This window comes from Cyprinus carpio, chromosome B18 (genome assembly GCF_018340385.1).
Source record: "Cyprinus carpio isolate SPL01 chromosome B18, ASM1834038v1, whole genome shotgun sequence".
In the NCBI taxonomy this organism is placed as follows: domain Eukaryota; kingdom Metazoa; phylum Chordata; class Actinopteri; order Cypriniformes; family Cyprinidae; genus Cyprinus; species Cyprinus carpio.
This window is the reverse complement of record NC_056614.1, coordinates 4,493,831-4,519,010: the sequence shown is the minus strand read 5'-3', so window position 1 is coordinate 4,519,010 and position 25,180 is coordinate 4,493,831. Positions and strand designations below refer to the sequence as shown.

The 25,180-nt window shown below is 40.3% G+C and overlaps 2 protein-coding genes across 4 annotated transcripts; one reads left to right on the top strand and one right to left on the bottom strand.

Annotated features, from left to right (window-relative positions):
- Positions 1-1,503: 1,503 nt before the first annotated feature.
- dhx34 (DEAH (Asp-Glu-Ala-His) box polypeptide 34) lies at positions 1,504-25,145 on the top strand. 3 transcript variants are annotated; one of them, XM_042743570.1, is made up of 17 exons: positions 1,504-2,449; positions 5,285-5,596; positions 5,685-5,939; positions 6,556-6,658; positions 6,850-7,067; positions 7,188-7,362; positions 7,460-7,653; positions 8,470-8,571; positions 8,660-8,926; positions 9,105-9,278; positions 9,356-9,461; positions 9,550-9,656; positions 10,678-10,959; positions 11,037-11,222; positions 11,318-11,459; positions 12,385-12,526; positions 24,248-25,145. In XM_042743570.1, the coding sequence occupies exons 1-16, from the start codon at positions 1,754-1,756 to the stop codon at positions 12,516-12,518; spliced, it is 3,453 nt and encodes a 1,150-aa protein (XP_042599504.1). In that variant the 5' UTR covers positions 1,504-1,753; the 3' UTR covers positions 12,519-12,526; positions 24,248-25,145. The 3 variants fall into 3 exon arrangements, with proteins under 3 accessions (XP_042599504.1, XP_042599503.1, XP_042599502.1); XM_042743569.1 differs by lacking the exon at positions 24,248-25,145 and adding an exon at positions 18,826-18,963; XM_042743568.1 differs by lacking the exon at positions 24,248-25,145 and having other exon boundaries at positions 12,385-12,628.
- On the bottom strand, positions 13,282-22,082 carry spred3 (sprouty related EVH1 domain containing 3). Its single transcript, XM_042743377.1, has 6 exons — positions 21,751-22,082; positions 19,129-19,294; positions 18,816-18,984; positions 18,554-18,615; positions 18,095-18,127; positions 13,282-16,411 (listed from the first exon to the last, which is right to left on the bottom strand). Exons 1-6 carry the CDS (start codon positions 21,759-21,761, stop codon positions 15,443-15,445), a joined length of 1,410 nt encoding a protein of 469 aa, XP_042599311.1. The 5' UTR covers positions 21,762-22,082; the 3' UTR covers positions 13,282-15,442.
- Positions 25,146-25,180: the final 35 nt, after the last annotated feature.

Here is a 25,180-nt window from a genome sequence, read left to right as displayed (position 1 = left end):
TTTTTAACAAAACGCGATATCCGCCGTGTTTCGCTGCCCTGTTTCTTCCCTTTTTTCTCAAACAGAGACAAACGCCAGTCCTGTTTTTCCGCAAAGCCCTACAGTTCCATTCGACCAATCACCGCTCACCATTCCATGACGCAAACTGTCATGGCGGCACCCTGTCAGTAGACGCCGGTAAACACTCGCCTCAGACTTTTAAGTTTTTATATAGGCTACTAAAATGAATAACTTTGATGGTATTGAGGAGCCAGTGGTCGTGTCGTCTGTGGGAAAGAAGCGGAAGCCGTCAAAAGAAAACCACGAACGGGAAGTCAGAAAGAGAGTCAGAAACTCAGGCGGTGGCAAAATACCGGCGATTGCTTGTTCTCACAGTGAATCAAAAAACTTTCACAATGGCACTGAATTGTAGTTGTCCATAATAAATAGATAAATAGATAGATAAATAAATAAATAGATAAATAGATAGATAAATAGATAGATAAATAAATAGATAAATAAATAAATAAATAACATGCACTACAACATGATTAATGTATTTCATATATCTGTGTTCCACTATAAGAAATTTGTTCAAGTTGGCATTGTTATGTAAATCGACTGTCATGGTTGCTTATAGCCTAGTTATGTTGCACAGTCTCACACAGATGTATTGTTTATTTAAAGTTATATTTTGCACAGAAATATTGTTATGTTAATGTTTAATGGCACAGAAATATTGTTTTTATGAACATGTTTTTTGTGAAGCATTGTGATGGATGTATTTTTTTAGAAATCTGTTGTCCAAGTTTGGGACTTGTATAGATAACTTACTATTTAATAGTATTTAACTTAATAATTGTACAGTTTCGTACATTGTTTTGAAAATTTAATGAATGTAGTGTACAGAATAACAAGATGAATGCAACAGAAACAAAATTTTGCTCTAATGTTACGTATGAGTTCAGGATGAATTTGAAATGGTGCTATTAACAGCATTAATATCAGACTGAAATGAATGCAATCTGAAAAAGGCAGCGAGATGAATGTACTTTTAAAAATTGGTTTAATGGATAAGTGATGTTGTTCAAGTTTTGGGGTTTGTCATATGTATAGACAACCTTTCCTTGTTATTTATTGTTATGTGTTTGCTCAATTTCATACAGAAAGTGAGTTTTTGTTGATGAAATGGATTTGTAGCATTTTGGGGAAAAAACGTGTTATGGATATATGCATTTTGGAGAAAAAAAAAATGTCTTTGTTTAATAAATGTTTAAAATCAAAATATGGATTTGATTTCTTTTATGTTATTACAAACTCATAATGATATATTACAGTTTGAAAACAGAAAATAAACAGCTTTTCATACAAACAGTCTTTTGGGAAAGAAAATGCCTTTTTTCTCAATTTAACAATTTTGGATTTATAGCGTTTTGGAACCAAACTCTTCATATATATATATATATATATAGCAATTTGTATTTCTGCTGTAGGAACTATTATGTATTGACACGCGCGGTATCCGGACTGTAAACACAGACGGACCAGAAACGGTCCCTTCAAGTTAACCCTCCGGTATTGCACCTTGTCAAGAAGCGTAAATAAGACAAAAATTTAGCCATCAAATGTGCTTTACAATACCTGAGAGAAGTCCACTATAGATATGAACAATGGTACTGTGAAATTAATTTGAAATAATTGGACAGTTGTGCGTTGTAAACTCGGAAGTAGTTGAAGTTTGCGCTTGTGCCTCGCACACTGTCTCTGGTTCAAGATGTCCCACGAGCGAGATGAGAGTCGGAGCTGGGACTGGGACAGTCCTCGCTGTCGAGCCCAGCTGGACGAGGTGTTCTTCCGCCAGCATGACTACATCCAGACGGGCAGCGCCGAGCACAAGGACTTCTGGAGCTTCTTTGAGCGCTTCCAGAGATTCAAAGCCAAGAGAGAGATGTCCGCCGCCAAATCCAGCAGGCAGGAATCACGCGAGGGAAAAGCCAGGAAGAAGTCTGGCTCTGTGGATCTGGGGCTTCCGAAGGACTATGATGCCAGGTACAGGATCAACATCTCCGTGTGCTCCAAAGACATCGAGGAGCTCCTGGGAGGATCAGAGCACAAGAGGCGCAGGGGCCCCTCTGGTCCTGGCAGACAGGAGATCACAGACTGCCGCCTTGCCCTCCTCCACTTCCTAGACTTCAACCAGAAGCAGAGCTTCAACAAGCTTTCCAAGTTGAGGAAGGAGCAGAAGAGCCTCCCTATCTTCCAGTACCGGGCCAGGATAGTGGAGCTGGTGCGGACTCATCCTGTGGTGGTGGTGGCTGGAGACACGGGCTGTGGGAAGTCCACACAGGTGCCCCAGTATCTGCTGGCATCAGGGTTCACCCACATAGCCTGCACTCAGCCTCGCCGCATTGCCTGCATCTCGCTGGCCAAGAGAGTCAGCTTTGAGAGCCTCAACCAGTACGGCTCCAAGGTACAAAGATCTCTACCACTATTTCCACAACAAATAATATTTGCATTTCATTACATTACATTTAGTCATTTAGCAGACACTTCTATCCAAAGCGACAACGTAAGCGATCAAAATCAGCAAAAGAGCAATGATATGCAAGTGCTATAACAAGTCTCAGTCTCAGAAAACAGCTAGTGTTAGAGGCCTTGAATTCAATTATTGATTATAAAATAGACAACTTCCAATAAACCACTGAGAAACTGACAGCAGACCCTTTACAAAGCTATCAAATGCTCTCATCTACACATAAAGATGTGATTACAAGCCCAAACTTTAATAACCAAGAGCTCAAGCTGTTTGTTCAAAACAATCAATAGTTTTAGTACAGGATGATTTTCATTACTTTTGGCATTATGGAAATGAGAATTAGGAACTGAAATGGATGCAGAAATTCTTAAATGTTAACAGGCTTAATTTTCTTTTTGCATATCATTTCTTTTATGGCTAATAATAATAATATGATAGGCTAGCTGAAACTCAGCTACATCAGCTATGACATTTTTTAAACAGGAATTATTAACAGAATACTGTTCCAGTTAATAAAAATAATGCTAATTTCATAATTTCACATTATAATTCTATCGATACAGGTTTACAATTATTATTTCTGTTAATAATTGTAAACCAATTATATATATACAGACTTGCCCAAAAATATGGACACCCTTGGTAAATATGATCAAAGAAGGCTGTGAAAATTTATCTGCATTGTTAATCCTTTTGATCTTTTATTAAAAAAAATCACAAAAATCTAACCTTTCATTGGATAATAAGAATTTAAAATGGGGGGAAATATCATTATGAAATAAATGTTTTCCTCTAATACACATTGGCCAAAATTAAGGACACCCCTAGAAATTCTTATGAGTAAAATAACTCTGAAGTATATTCCCATTCATATTCACAATTTTGAGTACTCCAGGGTGATTACAAACATGAAATTATACATCCAAGGCTTCATGTTTCACAGAAATATAAAGAGGAGGGGAAACAAAGGCCAAATTCGCTTAATCATCCATCTCAATGTGAAAAAGCAAAGAATATATTTCTGATGTGCAGCAAAAGATAAGTGAGCTTCACAAATTGGTGAAGTGGCTTTAAGAAAAGAGCTAGAGCAGTGAAAACTCCCATTTCCACCATCAGGGCAATAATTAAGAATTTCCAACCAAACAGAAAATGTTACGAAACTGCCTCAAAGAGGACGTGTGTCTATATCGTCCTAATGTGCGGTGAGAAGGAGAGTTTGAGTAACTAAAGACTCTCCAAGGGTCACAGCTGGAGAATTGCAGAAAATAGTTGAGTCTCTGGTTCAGAAAACCTTTAAAAAAATTGTCAAACAGAACCTACATCAACACATGTTGTTTGGGAGGGTTACAAGAAAAATTCTCCTAGCTCATTCAAAAACAAACTAAAGCATATTCAGTTATCAGCCATAACTGGAACTTTAAATGGGAATGGCTTCTATGATCAGATGAAAAAACTAAAAATTAGCTTTTTTAGCAGCAAACACTCAAGATGGGTTTGGTGAACACAGAGAAAAAAAGTACCCCATGTGTACAATGAAATATACTGCTGTATTTTTGATGTTGTGGGCCGATATTTCTGCTGGAGGTCCTGGACATCTTGTTTAGATACACGGCATCATGGATTCTATCAAATACCAACAGATAGAAAATCAGTAAGTGACTGACTCTGTTAGAAATCTTATAATGGGCCATGTTTGGATCTTCCAAACCTTACAATAATCCAAACACAAACCTCAAAAACAACACAGAAATGGGTCACTGAGCTCAAACCAAGCTTCTGCTTGCTATAGCCATTCCAGTCCTCTGACCTGAACCCTACGGAAAATGAGAGGAGTGAACTGAAGAGGAGAAGCACCAACATTGAATCTAAAGGGTCTGGAGTGATTCTGGATGAAGGAATGGTCTCTGATCTCTTGTCAGGTGTTCTCTAACTTCATCAGGCATTATATGAGAAAATTTAGACCTGTTAAACTGGAAAATGGCGGTTTCAAAAAGTATTGAATAAAAGGGTGTCCTTAATTGTGGTCAATGTGTATTAGAGAAAAACATTTATTTCATAATGATATTTCCCCCCATTTTAAATTCTTATTATCCAATGAAAGGTTAGATTTTTGTAAAAAAAATGTAAATAAAAGCTCAAAAGGATTTACAATGCAGATAAATTTTCACAGCCTTCTTTGATCATATTTACCAAGGATGCCGATATTTTTGGGCATGACTGTATATATGTATATACGCTACCAGTCAAAAGTTTTTGAACAGTAAATTTAACGAACATAATAATAATTAATGTTTCTTGAAACAAGCAAATCAGTATGTGGAGTATGTCACTGAAGACTGGAGTAATGATGATGAAAATGTAGCTTTGATCAGAGGAATAAATTACATTTGAAAATTAATTCAAATAGAGTGCAGTTAAAAATAGAATAATTTTTTACAAATCTTACCGTTCGTTAACTTTTGACTGGTAGTGTATATAAACAACACTCATTTTATCATTTTACCAATATAGTATAATTATATATGCTTATGTATGGGCTTATTTTAACAAAAATACAAAGTGGAACTAGTTAATAAATATTTATTAAATATATATACAATTATTAATTAATATAACTGTGTATATATATAGCTATAAGCATTAACAGCATCACTTTTCAAAGAAAATTCATATAAAAAATGCATACGGACGGAGTTAAAGAATCCCGGCAGAGAAAACTGGTTGAGAATTAGCTGGAAAAACATGATGTCTTGTATGTTCTGTCTTCAGGTTGGGTACCAGATCCGCTTTGAGGCCAGCCGCACCACAGCTACCAAACTGCTGTTCCTGACCGAGGGTCTCCTGCTCCGGCAGATCCAGCGGGACGCTTCCCTGAGCCAGTACCAGGTGCTGATCTTGGACGAGGTGCATGAGAGACACCTGCACTGTGACTTCCTGCTGGGAGTGCTGCGCTCCCTTCTGCCCCTGCGCCCAGACCTGCGGCTGGTCCTCATGTCAGCCACCATCAACATCAAACTCTTCTCCAGCTATTTCAACAGTGCACCTGTTCTGCAGGTGCCAGGCAGACTCTTCCCCATTCAGGTCAGCTCTCAATACAGGTTTTATAGTTTTTTTTTTTTTTTTGTGAATTAATTGCAGAAATGCAAGTTTCTCCCATGCTTGTGTGTAGGTGATCTACCAGCCCATTCCTCAAGAAGAGAAAAACTCCACCCCCGACAAAATCTACACGCGCCCCAGTCATCCTGCACTGCAGAGTATTGACCAGCAGTACCCGCCGGAGGAGCGAGGAGACCTGCTGCTGTTCCTCAGCGGAGTGGCTGAGATCTCCACCATCCAGGAGGCCTGTCAGACATACGCCACACACACTCAGCGCTGGATTGTCCTCCCTCTGCACAGCACCCTCTCACTGGCCCAGCAGGATAAGGTACACCTGCACTAGAGCGGGTTCATTCAGCACAGTGAGATGGTGGATTCTTCCTGATCTTTATGCACTAGATGTTTTTTTAATTAGCTTTTGATCAGTGATTCTTATTTCCACTCCACGTCCAAAAGTTTAGGGTCAATACAATTGTTGTTTAAAGAAATTAATAGCAAGGATGCATTAAATTTATCAAAAGTTACAGTAAAGACATTTATAATGTAAAAGATTCTATTTTAAATAAATGCTGTTCTTCTGAACTTTCTGTTAATCAAAGAATCCCAAAAAAAAGAATATCAAGGAATTTTTTTTTTTTTACCTGAGCAGCAAATGAGCATATTAGAATGATTTCTGAAGTATCATGTGACACTAAAGGCTCAAATAATGATGCTAAAAATTCAGTTTTGCCATCACAGAAATAAGCTACATTTTAAAATATATTAAAATAGAAAAAAGTTTTTTTCGCTGCCTTACTACATAAATGTTTTGCTTTGGTGAGCATAAGAGATGTCTTTCAAAAACATAAAAAGAAAAAAGAAAAAAAAACTTTAAATGGTATATAAAATATGTCAGTATATTAGTTTAAAATCATTTCTCTATGTGTGTGAACTTTGACCTTCAGGTGTTTGACATTGCACCCCCGGGAGTGAGAAAGTGCATCATCTCTACCAATATTGCTGAGACCTCAGTCACTATAGATGGAGTGCGCTTTGTGGTCGATTCAGGTATCTGTTGTTATTTATTATGATTTTCCTAGTTTCTATATTTTAAAGTAAAAAAAAATAAAAAAATAATAATATTTTATTTCAAATTTGAAGATTTTATAAGAGCCTGCCACCAACTTTTATATCATCGTCCTTTCCAAAAATGTCTGTTTTCTTCATGTTGAAACAACATCACTGATATTTCTCAATAGGAAAGGTGAAAGAGATGAGTTTTGATCCAAAGGCCAAGATGCAGAGGCTGCAGGAGTTCTGGATCAGCAGGGCCAGTTCTGAACAGAGGAAGGGCCGAGCAGGCAGAACTGGACCGGGAGTCTGTTACCGCCTCTACTCTGAATCTGATTACGACGCCTTCGCCTCATATCCTGTTCCTGAGATCCACAGGGTGGCGCTAGACTCCCTCATCCTACAGGTGCCCTCTCACATTTGGGAAAAAATAAAAAAGTGCTTTTATATAATGAAGACATGGTGTCAAATTATAAAAATTGAGTGAGACACTGGACTAAGAGATGTTTCAATGATGTTTCTGCAGATGAAGAGCATGGGTTTGGGTGACCCTCACACTTTTGCCTTCATAGACCCTCCTCCAGCTTCTAGTATTCAGACTGCAGTGATGTATCTGAAGGAACAGGGGGCGCTAGATGAAGAGCGGGAGCTCACCTCCATTGGCAGGCTGCTGGCTCAACTGCCCGTGGATGTGGTCATTGGTAAAGATAAAGAACCCTTACCTGATGTTTTGTGTGGTTAGTTGAGCTTGCTAATGTATTAATGGCATTGTAAATTCTCCTACTTGTGTTTGTCCAGGAAAAATGTTAGTTTTGGGTTCAGTCTTTAACCTGGTGGAGCCGGTGTTGACGGTTGCCGCTGCGCTGAGTGTCCAGTCTCCATTTCTGCGCAGTGCTCAGCACAACCCTGACTGCTCCACCACTCGCCAGCCCCTGAACAGCAACCAGGGCGACCCCTTCACTCTCATGAACACCTTTAATGCCTGGGTGCAGGTCAGAGTTTACGCCTCTTTGCCTGTTTTTGTGTATCAGCGCTGGAGGTCTGCATTAAAAAAAAATAAAACATTTTCCCTATTTCTTTGTACAATAATTACAGTATGTTGCTCAATCAAGTAGCAACAAAGTATCAAAATAGAATTTGAATAAAATATCACCTTAAGTGAATGTAATATGTGATGTTGTGCATTAGTATTAATATGAAATGGAATGTACCAGAATATGCATAAATATGAAATGTGCATTTATGCATCATGATATTCATCCACAACATTAGGCGCACCATAATAGATATATAAACTAATAAAAAAAAAAAAGCAAGATATGTCTAAATAAATTGTGAGGTTAATTGTGAATTAATTTTGTCTATATGTAACTATAAGAGCTATAACTTGCAGTTCTGACAAAACAAACAAAAAATGTCCTTTTCTTAGTCCTTATGTTCCCTACCTTTATAATGCATTGTATGTAAAGGCTTCATAGACAGTGTTCAACTATTATGAAAAGTGTTAAGCCGATAATAATCTTTAAATGGACAGGGTTACAATTATATACAATTTTGTCCTAATAAATTACAAATTTAAAAACTAAAATCATGCTATAATTGAACTTGGATACCACAATGGCCATGTATAGTATAAAAATGTATATTTTGGTTTTAAGACTTGCCAAATTTGACAGTATCATTACTAGTGATTATTACTGATTTTAGAGTTTAACTTCAAGTGAGTGTTAGATGACGTCAGAGGTAACTGAAAAGTAACTTCAAATAACCATGCTGTCTAATAATATTAATATATCCATTGACAACAGGTGAAAGCAGACAGAGGAAGTGGTTCCAGAAAGTGGTGCAGGAGGAGAGGGCTGGAGGAACAGAGGCTTTACGAGATGGTCAACCTCAGACGACAGTTCAAAGTCAGCAGGTTCCTCTGTGACTTTCTAACAGCTTCAGCTGCGTTTGCCCATGTGACTGACCTTGACCGTGTCATCTGGTTCCTTGCAGGAGCTGCTGCGGACTCACGGTCTGCTGGAGGCAGATACAGGCGGCAGGAGAGAGCCGCAGGACCGAGCCCGGCGCAGAGAGAGACTTACGGAGAGACAGAAGCTCCACCAGCTGAAACGAGACCATGAGCTCCAGGAGAGCACCAAGAGGAAAGTTCTGCGTCTGGAGGAAGGACTGGAGGGAGACGCCCTGTCTGGGTCTGATGATGAGGGAGCAGGATCGAGCAAGAAGAGAAGAGATGATGCTGAACAGACTGTGGACATACAGGTGCCTCAGCTTCCTGTATTCAGTTCTTAAAGAGACAGTCCACCCAAAAAATTAACATTCCGTCATCATTTACTCATTTATTTTAAAATGAAATATGACCCAGCTTTTATGAGATTCACCCATACTGTACTCTTGGTTTTTTTTTTATACGTAATTCTTGGTTGTCTGGCTCTTACAGGAAGTCAAGTTCAAATTGCGTCACAATGTGAATGAGCTGCAGGAAGCTGCATACGCCAGTGCAGATCTGTCATCACGGCAACAGACTCTGCTTAAACTGGTGCTGTGCCGCGGCCTTTACCCACAGCTGGCTATGCCAGATGAGCACAACGCAACCCGCAAAGACTCAGAGCAGGTAACAGCTTCACATGTATGCACAGTAATATCAGGCAGCTTTGGACAGCTAACCTTTGTTTTGTGTTTGTGTGTTAGGTGTTCCACACACGAAATAAACAAGGTGTTGTGATCCACCCAACCAGCGTGTTTGCCAGTGACCCTGAAGTTCTGCATGTCCCCGATCACGAGTCCAGCGAGTTTGGTACATGCTCCTTCTTGCAATAAGACAGGAATCATGACGGACTCTGTCCTCTGTTTCACTGTTGTTCTCTAACTTTCTCTGTCTGTAGGTGCTGATAAAGGCCAGAGCAACAGGCATCAGTTACTGGCTTTCGTTACTCTGCTAGAAACAAACAAGCCTTACATCTCGAACTGTTTGCGGGTTCCAGCACTACAGGTCAGTGACAGCTGAGAAAATACAGACCATCATATAGTTTTTTTTTTTTTTTTTTTTGATCAAAAAAACAAACAAAAAAAAAAAATTAAAAAAAAATCATTAAACAAATCAGGAAATAGATGGGGTGAGGGGACCCCTGCAGACCCTCATGACTGTTTGAAAGTCAATAAATCTTTTATTATAATAATTTTTTTTCTAAGACTAGGCAGAGTTAGTTCATGCTATAAAAAATCCCTACAAAGCTTAATGAAATTTAAAATTTAATTTAAATTAAATTAAATTAATGAATTAAAAAAAACATAAAATGTAAAATATATATATATATGTTATGAGAAATAATGAGAAATGTGTTTAAAACATTTTCAAAATTAATCTCACTCACATACATTCAATATGTGAGAAAAATGTTATTTATTTATTACTCGATAGTTACACAACATGACAATTTTAGAGTCATTAAATTTAAACTAACCCTGAAAAACTATAATAGCTTTTAAAACAAACAAGAAAAACAAAGTACACAAAAGTTTGGGGTAAGTAGGATCTTTTAAAGAAATTAATACTTTTATTCAGCAAATTAGCAAATCAAAATTGACAGTAAAGCATTTAAAGCATTACAAAAGATTTCAAATAAAAAATGCATTGTGGTTTCCAAAAAAAAAAAAAAAAAATGAAGCAGTCTATATAGTTTATTTATTCATTTTTATCTTAGTACATCAAGTTAAACTACATTTTGCTTTGGCAGCTAGCTGAAAAAAACAAGTTGAAGGGGTTTTATATTTGGTTTTATTTCAAGCAACAAAAAAAAATCTGGTTTTAGGTTTAGTTAATTATAACCCTGCAATAAATGTAAATTTAAAATATATAAAAAATATTTTTTATATATGTAATATATCTTATTCTGTATTTTTGATCAAATAAATGCAGCCTTGCTGAGATTAAGAGACTTCTTTTAAAAACACTTCAGAATCTTACCAGCCCCAAACTTTTGCCTGATCTTGGACGCTCTTCTCCGTCACAGGCCCTGCTGCTGGTGGCCAGCTCTGTGGACAGTAACGCTGACTGCACGCGGCTGGTGCTGGACGGCTGGCTGGAGCTGGGCTTGACTGACGGACACTCTGCGCTGAAGGTGCTCTCCTCGGCCCTCAGTATGCGGGGTGAATGGGAGAGGCTGCTTCAGGCTCAGATCGGACAGGGCGGCCTGGGCTCCTCCGCCGGACTCGGGGCAGGCGGGCCCAAAGTGTCCCGCAGAGAACTGGATAAGCTCTGTGAGGGACTCGTGCGGTTTCTGTTATACACTGAGGTAACAAGGCAAACATAATAATGCATCTGTACTATCAATCTTGATTAAACGCACATGATAACGACGTTCTCTCATAGGTTAATTACAGTCTGAGACGTCTGACAGCGCTGCAGTCTCAGAACCTGTACATCGGACCACAACTGGATCCCGATCTGTCTTCCGCTTCAGCTATCGGCTCTCTGTTTCCTGGCATGAAAGCCGAACCAGATCCCATTAAAGGAGGCCTGCGTTTGTGCAGCTACTTTACCTACAACTGTCTGTGTGTAAGTGCTCTTCCTCAAACAGGATGTGCTTAAAAGCCCTTTCTTACAGTGCTCTAATAGCACCACTTCCTATGTTTTTAATGTGTGTTGTGTAGGACTCTAAGGACCTGTACAGTGAATGTTTACGCACTTTTTGGAGCTGCCCTCACTGTGACCTTTACATGCCCCTGACGCCTTTGGAGCGCATGCAACATGAGGCCACCTGCAGGCCGCCAGAGGAACAGCAGCCTGAGGAAGGTGAGCGGCAGGAAGCAGGATTGTGCTCTTACTTTTCACTGTAAAGGCTCAGCATGTGCTTGGATGTCTTACTATAGAGCAGTGCAGTGATGATGTATTTTTGTAGGCCAGCCTGGAAGTAAGTGTCACCGTGGTTCCCTCATCAAAAACCCAATATGATTATTTCCATGGACACAACTTTTATGAATTTTGAAGCATTTTTACCAAGTTAAATGTTGACTATTAGTAACTCAAACCCCTTTTTGCGTTTTATTCATGTTTGTAGCTCTGGACCTAATCCTTCGCCAAAGCGCAATGAATTGTGGGCAGTTTTAGCCATTAGAGTGTGCATGGATCCACAACTCAAATATAGACTTGAAATAGTAGACCATCCGGGGACTTTTGGCATACTCTTTTCAACATACTATGCTTTAGGACACACTTATATACTATTATGGATAGTATGAACATTGAGACGCAGGGCAAGACCTGAAATTGGTGTGTCAGAGAAAGGAGACATGCAAAATATGCAGTGGGTGCCTCAAGGACCAGGGTTGGGACCACTGGAATTGAACATTAAAATATTGTGTTTACCAACTTTTTCAGGCATTTCAGCTAAAAACCCACTGACTTCAGGACAAATCAATCAGAAATGCAAAAATGCTAACTCATTTCCATGTTTTGGCTTACAAAAATACATCATCCAAGTATGTTTTTTAATTATGGAAAATGAGACATACATAAATAGCTGAAATAAATAAATGTAAAAAAACAAAATGTTTGCTCAGTTTTCACAAAAATGAGAAAACATTTTCCACCATGACTGTCTTATCCATTAATTATGCTGGCGGTAGATTTTGAAAATGATTTGGCAGATAAACTGTATTTGAATATTCTAGATTTGAATATCGCTAATCAGGTCTGCATACTAATTTTTTTTTCACAGAGTCTGAAAGTGTACAAACGTCCTCATCATCTTCATCAGGTCTGACTAGGGCCTATCATTGTGACATCTGTAATAAAGACCTGACTCTCACCTCCACGGAGATCCTAAAACACAAGCGCCAGCACATGTCCTGAGCTCACACGTGGGTACATGCTCACACTTAAAGACCTTTTCTGTCCATTCAGCTCCTCTGTGTTTATATTTTCTCCATTACATTTTCAAATAAATGTGAAAACTCTCTTGATGTAATTCCTCTACATGACTTTAATTGAGTCCTGGAATTGCATTACACTGACTGAGGCGCCCCCTTGTGGACAATCAAGGTGATAATTGGCTCCGCCTAGTGGTCAGAGTGATTATTGAATGTATATCAAACAGAACTGTCAGAAATCGTCTAGCTCCTATTTCAAGAAAATTATTTTTTTGACATTATTTTCCTGACAATCAAGCACATCCTCCTCCCAATTCTCTGTAGTTTGTAATCTGGACCACTGTAATACAAATTATTAATACAATTATTTAAATTACATGAAAATATAGGTTAAATATAATAATACACAGATTTTAATTTCATTTTTATTTATGTTAATTTGAAAAATATTGTCTGCACAGAATTGGGGATGGGGGGGGGGGTTTGTAGTGAAATTATTAATTTACTTTTCTTTATGCAAAATATAAATTCTTATGTGTTTCCTTTGAAAACAGGGGGAAATATGACCTAGTATATGGTTTGGCCTAATCCAACTGGATATTTGAATGGAGCACAATGCACTATTGCTGTCTTGTGCTCTAATACACCAGACTGATATTGTGGTTGTGAGTGAATGCTGAATGATGCTGTCCCACAATTAGTGTACATAAACACATGTAAATACGATTCAGAGTGCAAACTTCTCATTAAAATATAGAGTTAGGGTTTAATTAATGATACAAACCCACGATATGTAACACCTCAAAGCAGCAAATTGGCACAAAGTCAGAGAAGTAAGACAGCACAGAAAATAAAAACCCGTCTCCAAAAATAAATAAAGAATTAGAATAAATATCTCAATAAATATATAAACAGGTAATATTTTCCATTGATTACTTTTCAAACTAATAGACACATACATATTAAAATATGCACATTGGCAGAAATAAACAACCTGGAAAAGAAAATGAGTATTTAGGTACGTCGTTACTTAGAAATTATAGGTTATTGGTTAAATAAATCAAAAGGCACATTTATTAATAGGATGTATGACTAGGGCCCTCAAGGGTGGTCTCATCTCGTAAAGTTCTCTTTTTTTTTTCCAGTGCTATTTTTGGGTCTTTTTGTGTTTCTTTACTCATGTCTAATATTCTGCCCATAAAGAGTGAGTGAGTGTGTGTGTGAATGAGAGAGAGAGAGAGAGAATGTTTCACGTCTTCAAAAATGGACTGAAATGAGTCCAGATGGACAATGAAATACAATGCATATGTGTGAAGATCGAATGGTCCAGTGGTTCATCTTGCTGTAAAACCCTTTTCTTTTAAAGTGACTCTGAGTAGTTAATGCAACACTGATGGAGAAACCTCTTGGAGTTTGGACGTTAGTTGTTCCCCATCATAGATATCATAATTTAGAGGCGTTGTCTTCCTAACTCAAACATTGACTACAGGGCTGTGTCTGATTCCCTAACTCCTCATCACTAGCAGCGAGGTAAGACAAGTTTAGGGGAGTTGAAATAGCAGCTTTGAGATATTTAAAGCAATGTTTCTTAACACTTTGTGGTCCAAACCGTTATGCCAGGCAGTGTTTGAACTTATTGGTCTAAATTCTTTAGCGTCCCTTAGCCAGACAACGAAGTTTTCAGTGTCAAGTCATTTGCCTGTCCACAGTGAAAACAAAATGATATACTGTAAGACAGTCACAGCTAGTCAGAACGTAGCTGATGTTTTTGGACCAATGGGATTTCACTGTGGGCGGGGCTAACCAGACAAAATGTCCTGTCACTTCATTGCTCTGTTTAGCAACGCAAAAGCACACGCAAGGTGCATTGTAACTCATTATAGTTAATGATTGAGTACTTCTCTTGTTGCCATACGGACAGATAAAGTTAAAATGTTGTGTCACACACAACAAGCCTTTGCTCTTTTATTCTTTACTTCTTACTAATAACTAATTGCACTGTATTTTTGGTGGTGTGTACAACTACATTTCAAGGCCTCGGTTTACATTTGCTGTGCAAATGTTTGGCAGATTCATGTCTAGATTATCTCTTCACGTTTTTGGTCTATACTTCAAATATAGGCAACATTCTTGGTTGCTGGCAAGTTCAATACAACTATACTCTCTTGACAGAAGAATGAGCATGTATGAGGTGAAAGTGGTGATTTTGGTGAAACTGCCCTCGATCAGACCGTTCACGTTCCCTGTTCTTAAACAACTAAAAGTGATACGACATCAACATGTTCTCCTTCACAGACATGTTCTGGCCGAACGTGCATGAAAAACCTACCGGAAAGACCATATACAAAACCTCACCACAGCACACAGTCCCCGAAATAAGCCTTCCTCTCCTCTGGACTTTGAGGTAAAACTCAGTAACTTAGAGGTACAAGGGGAGTGTATTCGTTAACTCAGTTGCAAAAAATATCTTTCAATAGTTCAAGTAAAATTAGATACTCAAAAAAAGATCTGATAACCATAGCTAAAAACATTTTTCATCTCATATTTTCTCCCTAAACTAAATAAAAAATAAATCCAAGAGAAAAAAAACCTAAGAATTGTTTACACGTCACTGATCCCCATTCACTCCCCACCTCCCGGAGACGACCCCTGACCCCAACGACCAGCAAATCAGAGAGCGATCCCCCCGAACCCATGCACCCACCGCCGGTACGAGCGCGAAGGGTCCGAGCAGAGAATAGAAAGAGCGGAATGCAGCAGACGGCCTCAGAGGGGGCGAGGGATATTATCGTGAAGGTTTATGTAAGAGATCTGGCTCTACGGCTGTTCCTCGAACGACGGTAACGTCTTTGTGCTCCCGTCCCGTCACAATAAGCCCTGCCCACACGCCCTTCCCCCGGTCAGGCCTCATCGCACGGCCTTGTGCTTTCCTCCGCAGCAGCCGCATCTCTCCCCACAGCGCAGGCATGCGCGCAGGGGCAGGTAGCAGCACATGCAGGGCACGAAAAGAGACAGCGTCAACAGCACCATCCAGCGGGCGCAGCACAGCGTGTGCGGCCGGCTGCCCATCGAGTCCTCGCATGAGCACGGCTCCCAGAACTCGCCCTCGGAGTCCGACATGCAGTGGTAGAGCAGGCTCTCCGCACACCACACACACGTCCACTGGCGCAAACAGTGTAGTGCCGGGTCAGGAGCGTCCCGACAGCGGCCCCGTCCATTCTCGGAGGCGCTGAAGACGGATCGGCAGTACACGCAGCGTGACGAGCAGGAGGAGGAGCCCTGCGGACAGGAGCTGTCATCGTCAGGCGAGATGGCTTCCCCTCCGCCGGCCCCTCGCTTGCGAGTCCGAGAGCGGGGCGTGGCGAGCGAGGTGTGGATGCAGCAGGGTGAGGGCGAGCCTTTGCCTGTCTCCTCTGGGGAGCCACTGGCCGACGGCACTCCCGGCATGGCATTGGGTATGCAGGTGGGCGAAGAGTTGAGCTGAGAGCCTTTGGTGTCCAGCATGACGGTGACCTCGCAGCCTGTGGTGCCCACGCCGGCCAGTTCCTTCTCGAAGCGCACCACGCAGAGCTCCGTCTTGTCCTGGCCGGCGCCCACCACCACGCCCCCCGTCAGCCCGCCCACCTTGGTCCGTGTAGCACCGGCGCGGCGGTAGTCCTCGTAGCCGCGTGTACCCCACAGGTCCTTGCAGGGGTCGAGGCTGCGGAGGTCCCCTTCCTCCAGCAGGGAGATTGTGGGCGAGAGTGGAGAGAGGGGAGAGGAGGCAGGGGGCACTATAGGGGGAGTCGGGGGAGCTGGAGGTGGCGGAGGGGGCGCCGGAGGGTTCAAAACAGCAGTAACTTGGGTGAGCTGGTCCTGGGCAGGTCGGGTGTGGATCTGCGGTGAGAGAAGAGCGAGGGTTGAATATAACTCTGGGGGGGCAGTGACATGACACTCGTTTTTTAAGATTGGATCAATTAATTTATTTAAAAATACAATAAACATGCACTTCATTTATACATGGATGGGTGTATTCACATCAGGAATGTCCGCTAGTTCACTTGGTTCGGTCCAGACCAAACGTTTTTTTTTTTTTTTTTTTTTTGGTGTGGTTCGCTTTCACACTGCCCCTTTTGCAACTGGACCAGAAATTGTCCGTTTCCCCCCTTGGTGCGGATCTTTTGGGCAGGTGCGGACCAAACCTGTACTAAACATGTACCAAACGTGTACTAAATTCATCCATTCATAGGTTCATCCATTCAACTATACCAGAGTTCTTTTGGAACAGGGTTTTCTGGTCCGCACCCGAGTGCAATTGCTGTATTCATACCTGCCCAAAAGATCTGCACCAAGGGGGGAAGCAAACTTAAGTTCGATTCAATTGAACCAAATAAGACAGGTGTGAATACAACATAAAAAGCTGTCGCCTTTTTTTAAAGGTACATCCTTATTATGAATTTGACATACCCTTTTAGGTTACACTTTATTCTACAGTACATGTACTTACATTGTAAAAAATTACTGGGTACATAAAGTAACTATATGGGTTAAGGTTAGGTTTAGGGGTAGGTTCAGGGTTAGTACCTAGTTGTTACCCAGCTATTTTAATTGTTATATTAAGTACATAGTATGAAAACACGGAACAGTACTGTAAAATCCAAACATGTCTTTCTTGCTTTCCCTGGGAACCAAACCTATGACCTTTCCATTGCTAGAACCATGCTTTTCTGTTTGAGCTACAGGAAGGTGCATATTAGTAACCCAAAGGGATGCATTAGTACCTAAATTGTATCTATTAGTACTTTTTGAAACGTACCACCCCAGTGACAGCTTTTTAATTTTTTTTCTGAGAGTGTATAGGGACTCGAATACACCATTTCTGTGATGAACATGTTTTTCATTTCTGAATTCATTTTGATTTTTTTGGTGGGAATAAAGTAAAAAAAAGTCAGGGTAATATAACTGCTTTATGAAGCAAAAAGATGAAATTCTTGAAAAGAAAACCTTGCATAATATTTTTAGCAAAAGTGCTTCACTGCTTATTAATATTTGAAAAACTTTTGTCCAACAAATAAAAAAACTCAAGCTTATTGGTTCTCCTGCTTGTAAAATGTTATGTGGTGCGACTCCCAAGTAACGTAATATTAATTAAAAATTCATGATATTTATGAAAAAAACTAAACAATTATCTAAAGCTTTTTGTACATAATTATTAATATGAATATATTCATATGTATTCAAATTTTATTTTATATTGATGGTTGAACCACATGACATTTTCCCATCGATCAACACCATTTCTTGATTTTTTTTTTTTCAAAACCACATGAATACAAAGAGAACATGTTTGTTTTAAACTAGATTTCTTAAAGATTTTTCCCTTTTTGGACACATGGACACAGCATTGACGGACATACCAGAATCAACTTTCAAGCAATGTGAATCCTTTACCTGGGCTGGGGTCTGCGTCGTGCAGGCGTGCCCTCAACCATAATCAGTTTGGGCAGCATCTCTTTTCTCAATTATTTCCTACATCAGAACACCAAAGAAGCTGGTACATGCAATACATAATTAATTTGCGCTGTTGGATGACGACTCACTCCCTGTATGAGACTGAGACAGACTGCAAGTCATCAAACATGCAGAACCACCTCATGCTTATGCAACAAGATGGAAGATAGAAGATGTAAATGTGTAGTTTGGATTTTGTTGTTTTAGGAATGAGTCATTCAATAATTCTGCTTTGACTTCATTTGAATAGTACTCAAAGAAGAAACTAAATTATTGTCAAGATTTTAGACCAGAAACAGCAAAGCAAGTTATTACATTTTGATGATTACAAAGACAATTTTATTTGGAATGACATGCACCGGTGAATCGTGACCAGAAACATATCGGAAAATAAATAGTCAATTTTGATTTATTGACATATCAACGTCTATCACGACTTCATGAGTATCTAGGCACAACGTAATTCTCAGACAGACACAAAGATGAACCAGATACTCTGAAGCATTTTGTTTTAATAAAAACACTCACTGCTTGACCGTCATCCTCAGTGTCGCCCTCTTCAGGTGTCGAGGAGGATGGCGAGTCAGATCCTGCAGGGAAATAAAAAATCAGACTCTGGTTTATTATAAATACATTTCAAGAAAGAAAATAGGAGTTCACATAAGACACATTAGCAAAATCCTTGCATGGCATGGCATTGAACAACAGGGTTATTTGGCTTTAAACCTCTAAACTACATTAAATTCTTTCACTCCAGCTTCCTGTTCACTATCTTTTGCTGCTTCTGTACCTCTGTCCAGCTTCTCAAGGACACTTTGAAGCCCCCTCTCGAAGGAGATGGCGTCAGCTGGACTCTGGAAGGTCAGACCAAACTTCCTCTCCTCCACACGCCAGTGATGGAAGATGGGGTTCACCTTGTTGTAGACCAGACCCTTTTGAATGGCGCATTCCAGCACAGGCTGCACAAAAAAAAAGAGACAGGCGGGTCACTCGCGGGCCACTCGTGAGGGCAACTACCAGATTACCCAAACTACCAGGACTGTCAGGCTGAGGGAACATCAGTGCACTCAAAGACAGGCATGAACACACACGCACACACTCACTGCTCGATCGCGTAGCCGTTCTCCACGTATGACGTACTCTCTCCGCCCACGACCTTGAGAGCTCCGCCCCTTACATATGATCACATGACTGAGGCCGCCACCTCCAAGGGGCACCCAGCCACCGCTAGAATCATCACGTGTCATCACCACCGCTCGGACACGCACACTGTTAGGGAAGTGAAAGCAGTGAGTGCACTAGCCAGCTGAGCGCAAACACAGACTTTGAAACACAGGCAATTAAAGAAGAAAATACAACCATGAGTATAAAATATTAAAATAGCCTCAAAATGAAGGTAACTGACAATTAATAGGCAAAAGACACAGAGATGCAGGGTGAAGATTTGTAAGGAAGTACTATTATTGGCCTGCAATATCCACTGAAATGATGATGTTCATAAACCATTTTGCTTCTGTAATCTTTCTGGACATATTTCCGAGTGAAACTTAATATTCAGTGAGAATAAAGGTGAGGTGGGACATTGGATTTTATCCATTTGAAGTTTATTAGATCATGAAAAGTGGACGTTAAAGCATCATAAAAAAAGGATGTTTCAGACAATGAGCAAGTTACATTACATCTGTAAAAAAAAAGATTTTATTAATAGAAATAGCATGCACTAATGAACTGGCCATCAAAGAACACTCATTAAAAAAGTAGGCTAAAGTTCAGTTTTGATTGAACAGATCATGTTGACTGACATTTTGGAAGTATTTTGTAGTGAAATGACTTTAACCTCTACAATTGTGCTTTTTTTCAATGTTGAAAACTTAAAACCAGCCAGTTCGAGCCAAATACAAGCAAGGTTAGTCTGGAGATCAGGGTTTTGGAATAAACGCACCTCACAGTCTTTTGCTACAATATGGTTGATGTGATGGTCACAGCTATAGCAGCAGACACGTGACTGGAGAGGACTGCATGAAACATGTTTGGCTGTTTTCCCTGCCCACGCCAACATGATGAAGTTAGTCCAAATGAAGAGTCATTTCAGAGGTGGAGCAAGTATCACTGAGACATTTGAATTAATGTTTAGGCTACCACAACAGGGCCCATAATATACATTTAACGTTTAGTAAATATGGTTAATTTTTAGGCTGATGTTAAAAAAGCAACAAATAATCACACCCCTTTTCAACAACAACCATCAGAAATATATACACATACAACAAAAATAACACACCCCCCCTCCAAAAAAAACGTCAAAAAAAGCGCTAGAAAAGGGCGGGCGCGCTCCCGAATACTTCTGCTGTGACAGAGACAGGTGTGATTTGATTTATCAAGACGCCCATTTTAGTGAAATCCGTCAGGTAACAGGGACATTTTATGCATGATATTCCAAAAATCGCCCTTTAACACAATTTTGAATGATTCCTTCAAGATGGTGTGGCATGGTTGGTTTATGGTGTTAAATGGACTGAAAAATCTTAAGTCACAACGTCACGTGCGCTTTGTGTACTCCCTAAACTATAGGGAATATATAAACAGTGAAGCTCGATTGTAACAATGAGAGGAAACAGCGCGATTTTTTAATGGACGGTCACGTGGGCGAGGAAAATCTAATCTCACTTTGAGCGCGCGCACGTACGGAACAAGCGTTTCCAGCCATCGCTCGTTTCTGTATAAAGGTCTTTAATACATTCGTTCTGCATTTACAATGAAACCGATATAAAACAACAAAGAGCATAATGGCTCCATGTGGGGGAGTAGCAAAAAGAAGGAACTCGTAAATAAATGAATGGCCTGAGGGGTGATGAGGGAGAGGGTGGGAGATGAAGAGTGGAGATGTATCAATGAACGCGCCCATTCGCCATACAAGGCCCTCACAGCGGCTTTCCAGTCCGACGAGCTCCATTACAATAAACGCTATGCAATCACATCCATTTTGATTCAGAGCCCCGTTTGTGTTATTAAACGGCATCAGTTATTATAAGCCATTGCCGCACCGTATCGACACGCGTTCACGCGCACTCATTCGTTCATCGCGCTGTTTTATGAATGGATAAAACCACATATATGCTATTCAATGGGCAGATGAGTGGGTGAACGGAGGATATGGACAAGAAGAAGACGAAGAGAAGCGCTGGGGGGAGGGGGAGACATAACGAGGAAGAGGAGGAGGGGGTGAGAGAAAAATCACATTTCATTCATAAAGTTTGGCTTTAAAAATCATAATGAAACTCGAGACGCGTTGATAAAAGCGTCCCTCTCCGCCTCCATCCCTCCAGTGTGTCCCCGACGCCAGAAAACTCGCCATATTCCGCCGATTTGGACCGACACGTTTTATAATTCACGGATGTATTTGGTGGTTATATGTGGAGCCTCCACACACACACACACACACACACACCATCATCATCATCTTCGAGACAAAAAGCCGTCTCTTACTGCACCCCGTTCGTCTTTCACACGGCATTGAAAGCGTTTTATGTAACGTTACGTTAGTTCACTTCAGCCGAGGCCCGTTCCGTGGCGTTATTCATCAAATGTTGGATGTATATGGAGAATATGGTGTACAGTGTTGATAGCCATAGCTGCGTAACAGTGTTTATGAGCATCTTAGAGTCCATTAGAGGTGCTGCAAATCAATCAGTCTGTTCTGCTCAAATAAAAATGCATGGACTTACTCGCCCTCCATGGCTCGGTGTTGCCCGCCGCTTCGAGCTGGCTGCCCCCCGGTCTCTCGTCTTTTTTTTAATTCCCCTTCTTACCGAGCACACACACACTCGCGCGCGCGCGCGTTCTCACACTCACACACGCGCGCGCGCGTCCTCACACTCTCGCTCACATACGCACGCATACGGTCTCTCTTTCACTCACTCCTTGCGCTCGCTGCTCTCTTTTTCTTGTCTTTCTCTGTCCACCTTCATAGGGTTTCGGATGGGCTCGAGGATGCAGCAGCCATTTTCCACCGGCAGCATCATCATCATCATCGTCCTCCCTCTCTCGCACCCTCCCTCCCTTGCTTCCTCTCTCTCTCTCTCAATCACTCCCTCCCTGTTTCTCTCTCTCTCTCTCTCTCTCTCTCTCTCTCTCTCTCTCTCTACCTGTCTACAGCAGTTCTCACACACTCGTGGATGGACACTGTGTCCCCGAGTGGGAGTCGCATCTGTCCAGTTTTGTGGCTGTCAAGACATTCAGAGCGATTTGCTTCTATAAATGTGCATGTGCATAAACAGCCACCACTGTCAAAACTGAAAGGAGAGTGGCTGCTAATGTTAATGAGAGAAATGTTTACACATAGCAAATGATCAATAGTAGTAACACAGTAATAAGTGCACAAACTCGGTTGATCTATTCTAGTGTAGATCAGCGAGGGATAACGCCTCAGTACCTTGGACAGCTCCCATACAGCTCTATACGCCATGACAGAATTCACAGCAGCCAGGCTCCATTCATCCCCAACTCTCCATTCATGTTCACTGATAGCCCACCATTGATAAACAGCCACGCCAGCGTCGAGCCTTTCTCACTCAAATAATCAGCTCGTCTCGCTCTCGTTCAAACATTTGGATAAAGTACATGAAGTTACAGCACGGTAGTGCTTCAATAGTTTGCTGTTTTAATTAATAATATATTGTCAAATATCATCAGTTGTCTAATGAATGTTTGCGCGCGAATTTTTGCGCGGTTTAATTCAAAAATGTGTAACAGATACAAAATAACATTCGTTTAAGTACGGAAATGATACGTGGATCAATAGAGTGCAATTTTAGAATTTCTGTGGAGGTGTTTTTGTTTCTTAGTTCGTTCAAAGGTAACAACAAGCTGACAGTACTCACAAATATCCATACTCTATTTTAGTTGTTAAATTAGTCGTAGCCTATATTTGTTCTTCAAAAAATAGGTGATTTTATTTTTTATTTTATCAGAACAGATATACAAATCACAAAAATGCCTGAGCTCTTCTCTTTGCTTTTTATTAATGTTCTTCTCCAGGTGCTGTAGTCATTTGTCCCGAATATAGTCCTTTTACACGAAAAATAAAATGATTGTTATTTCAATTGGAATAATAAGATGAACAAAAATCCACACCTAATTAAGGAATAATCAATTCCTAAATGAAATCTCTCTAATACACTTTTATCTGGAGATACTCCAACAAACTTTGGTATTTATTTAAACCGTATTTTTCACAAATACTATACAAGGTTTAGTAGAGTTTACTGAATTTAGGTTACAGCAGTAGAGATAATGTAACATGATAAAGTTCTGAAGACCGTGAAGATTTCTCACGAAAGATATAAGTACAGGGTTTTGGGTCAAATGGTGAATTAGCCTACAGAAATGTGTTTTCAGTAGGACTACTAGCTTTATTTTTACTTGTTTGTTTCAAACGCATAGATCAATGTAATTTAGCTGAAAAGAATATGGTTTGATATTTGACACAAGGGTCTGCTTCAAACTGTAGATGGTTGAATCTTTCATACAAAGCCACTGCTGGAAAAACGACATTTGGCACAAAATCGTCTTTTCTGGGATAAAAAAAAAGTGATTCTCCCAATTCTCTCATATAATACTTGATTATATCTATAGAACTCACATGAATGAGATATATAATGAACAAACCAACATGTCGACTGCTGTTTTCACAGTTACACACTGTTAAATTAAAACCTTACAGAGAGGAAGAGCCCTCAACAGGATCCATGAGTGGAAAGGTTAAAGTCTGTGCTAACAAGGGCAGATCTTTTATTAGACAGCACACATTGTACCTGAAGAGCCGAGGGAAATTGAGGCTACAACCGAAAAGACACCAGCTTGGGCACCAGCTCCACGTAAAGCCAACATGCTGAAGTGCAAGAAAACATGCGACACACCTCAGCAAACTCAAGAGGGTGGAAATAAGGGCTTGCAAGGAAGTGTTAAAGAAAGTAAAAAAGGAAACTTTCCTCCAATTGACTCTTTGTCTAATGTGCTCTTGTGTCACGAAATGTAATGCAAAATGCACAATTTCAATACATTTGAATACAGGTATTCAGTTCACTGAACTGTTGTAACAATAATGCCACAATCCTAAGGGTCCTAAAAAATACTTCATTTCCTTTAGATTTATTGGGTTAAATATAACCTGGACATGTTTTGCATTAAACTTCTCGTGGCTTTCTTTTCTTTATAAAACAGGAGGCTCATCTGTATTGTCAAAAGAAGCTTCCCAATTAGAGGTCAACCCTGCACAGAAGAGAATGAAAGCGAACAGATGTTTAAGCCCCGGGGATCTGACACTAAAACCATCCAGAAATCCCTCTGCTCTGCCCTTAACTGTAGGAATCGAAACCAGTTGATGATACTACAAGTTCCTTCCTCACCTGGAGTTGGAAAAGCAGTATGAATGGCCAAACAAAGGCAAGACCGCAAAGAATACAACCTTATTGCAGTCTGCCAAGAGGACTACCGACCCAGACCAGAGGACTAAAGCATCAACACATCATCCAGAAGCTGTGGCTCTAATTCAAAAAGCAGTGATACTGTAGATTCTAGGTCTTTAACCCTGCTCCAAGAAGCTCACTGCCCTGCAAAGTTCATTTCCAACTTGTTCAACACATCTGTCTGTGGTTTTCCAAGAGAAGACCCTGATTTAGCAGGTATGTTTGATTAGGGTTGGAGCTAAACTCTGCAGGACAGTGGGCCCCAGCAGCAGAGTTGAAGACCTCTGCTGTAGATGATCCTCGAAGACACCAGTGATGACTGCTTTTGTAAGTGCACTTGAGGATAGATGACACCCCAGCTAGATACCATGCCCCAAATAAAGGCAAAAAAAAAAAAAAAACCCAGCTTAAGCATATGCCAAGTCCGAAACAAAACACAGTGCAATATGACATAATAAACAAAAATGAACATGAAAGTACATCCTGAGGGGCACTAGCATATGTACAGCAAACATTGTTTGAAAGCTGACCAAGAAAATGTGCATCTTAATGCATCTGTGACTTAACCTTGGTTGTCTTGCCTGAACATGAAGCAGACTATGAGCCACTCCCTCTGTTAAAGTTCAGATAATATTTAATCAGTTTAGAAAACAAATTAACTACTTACCTCACTTTTTTGCATTTGAAA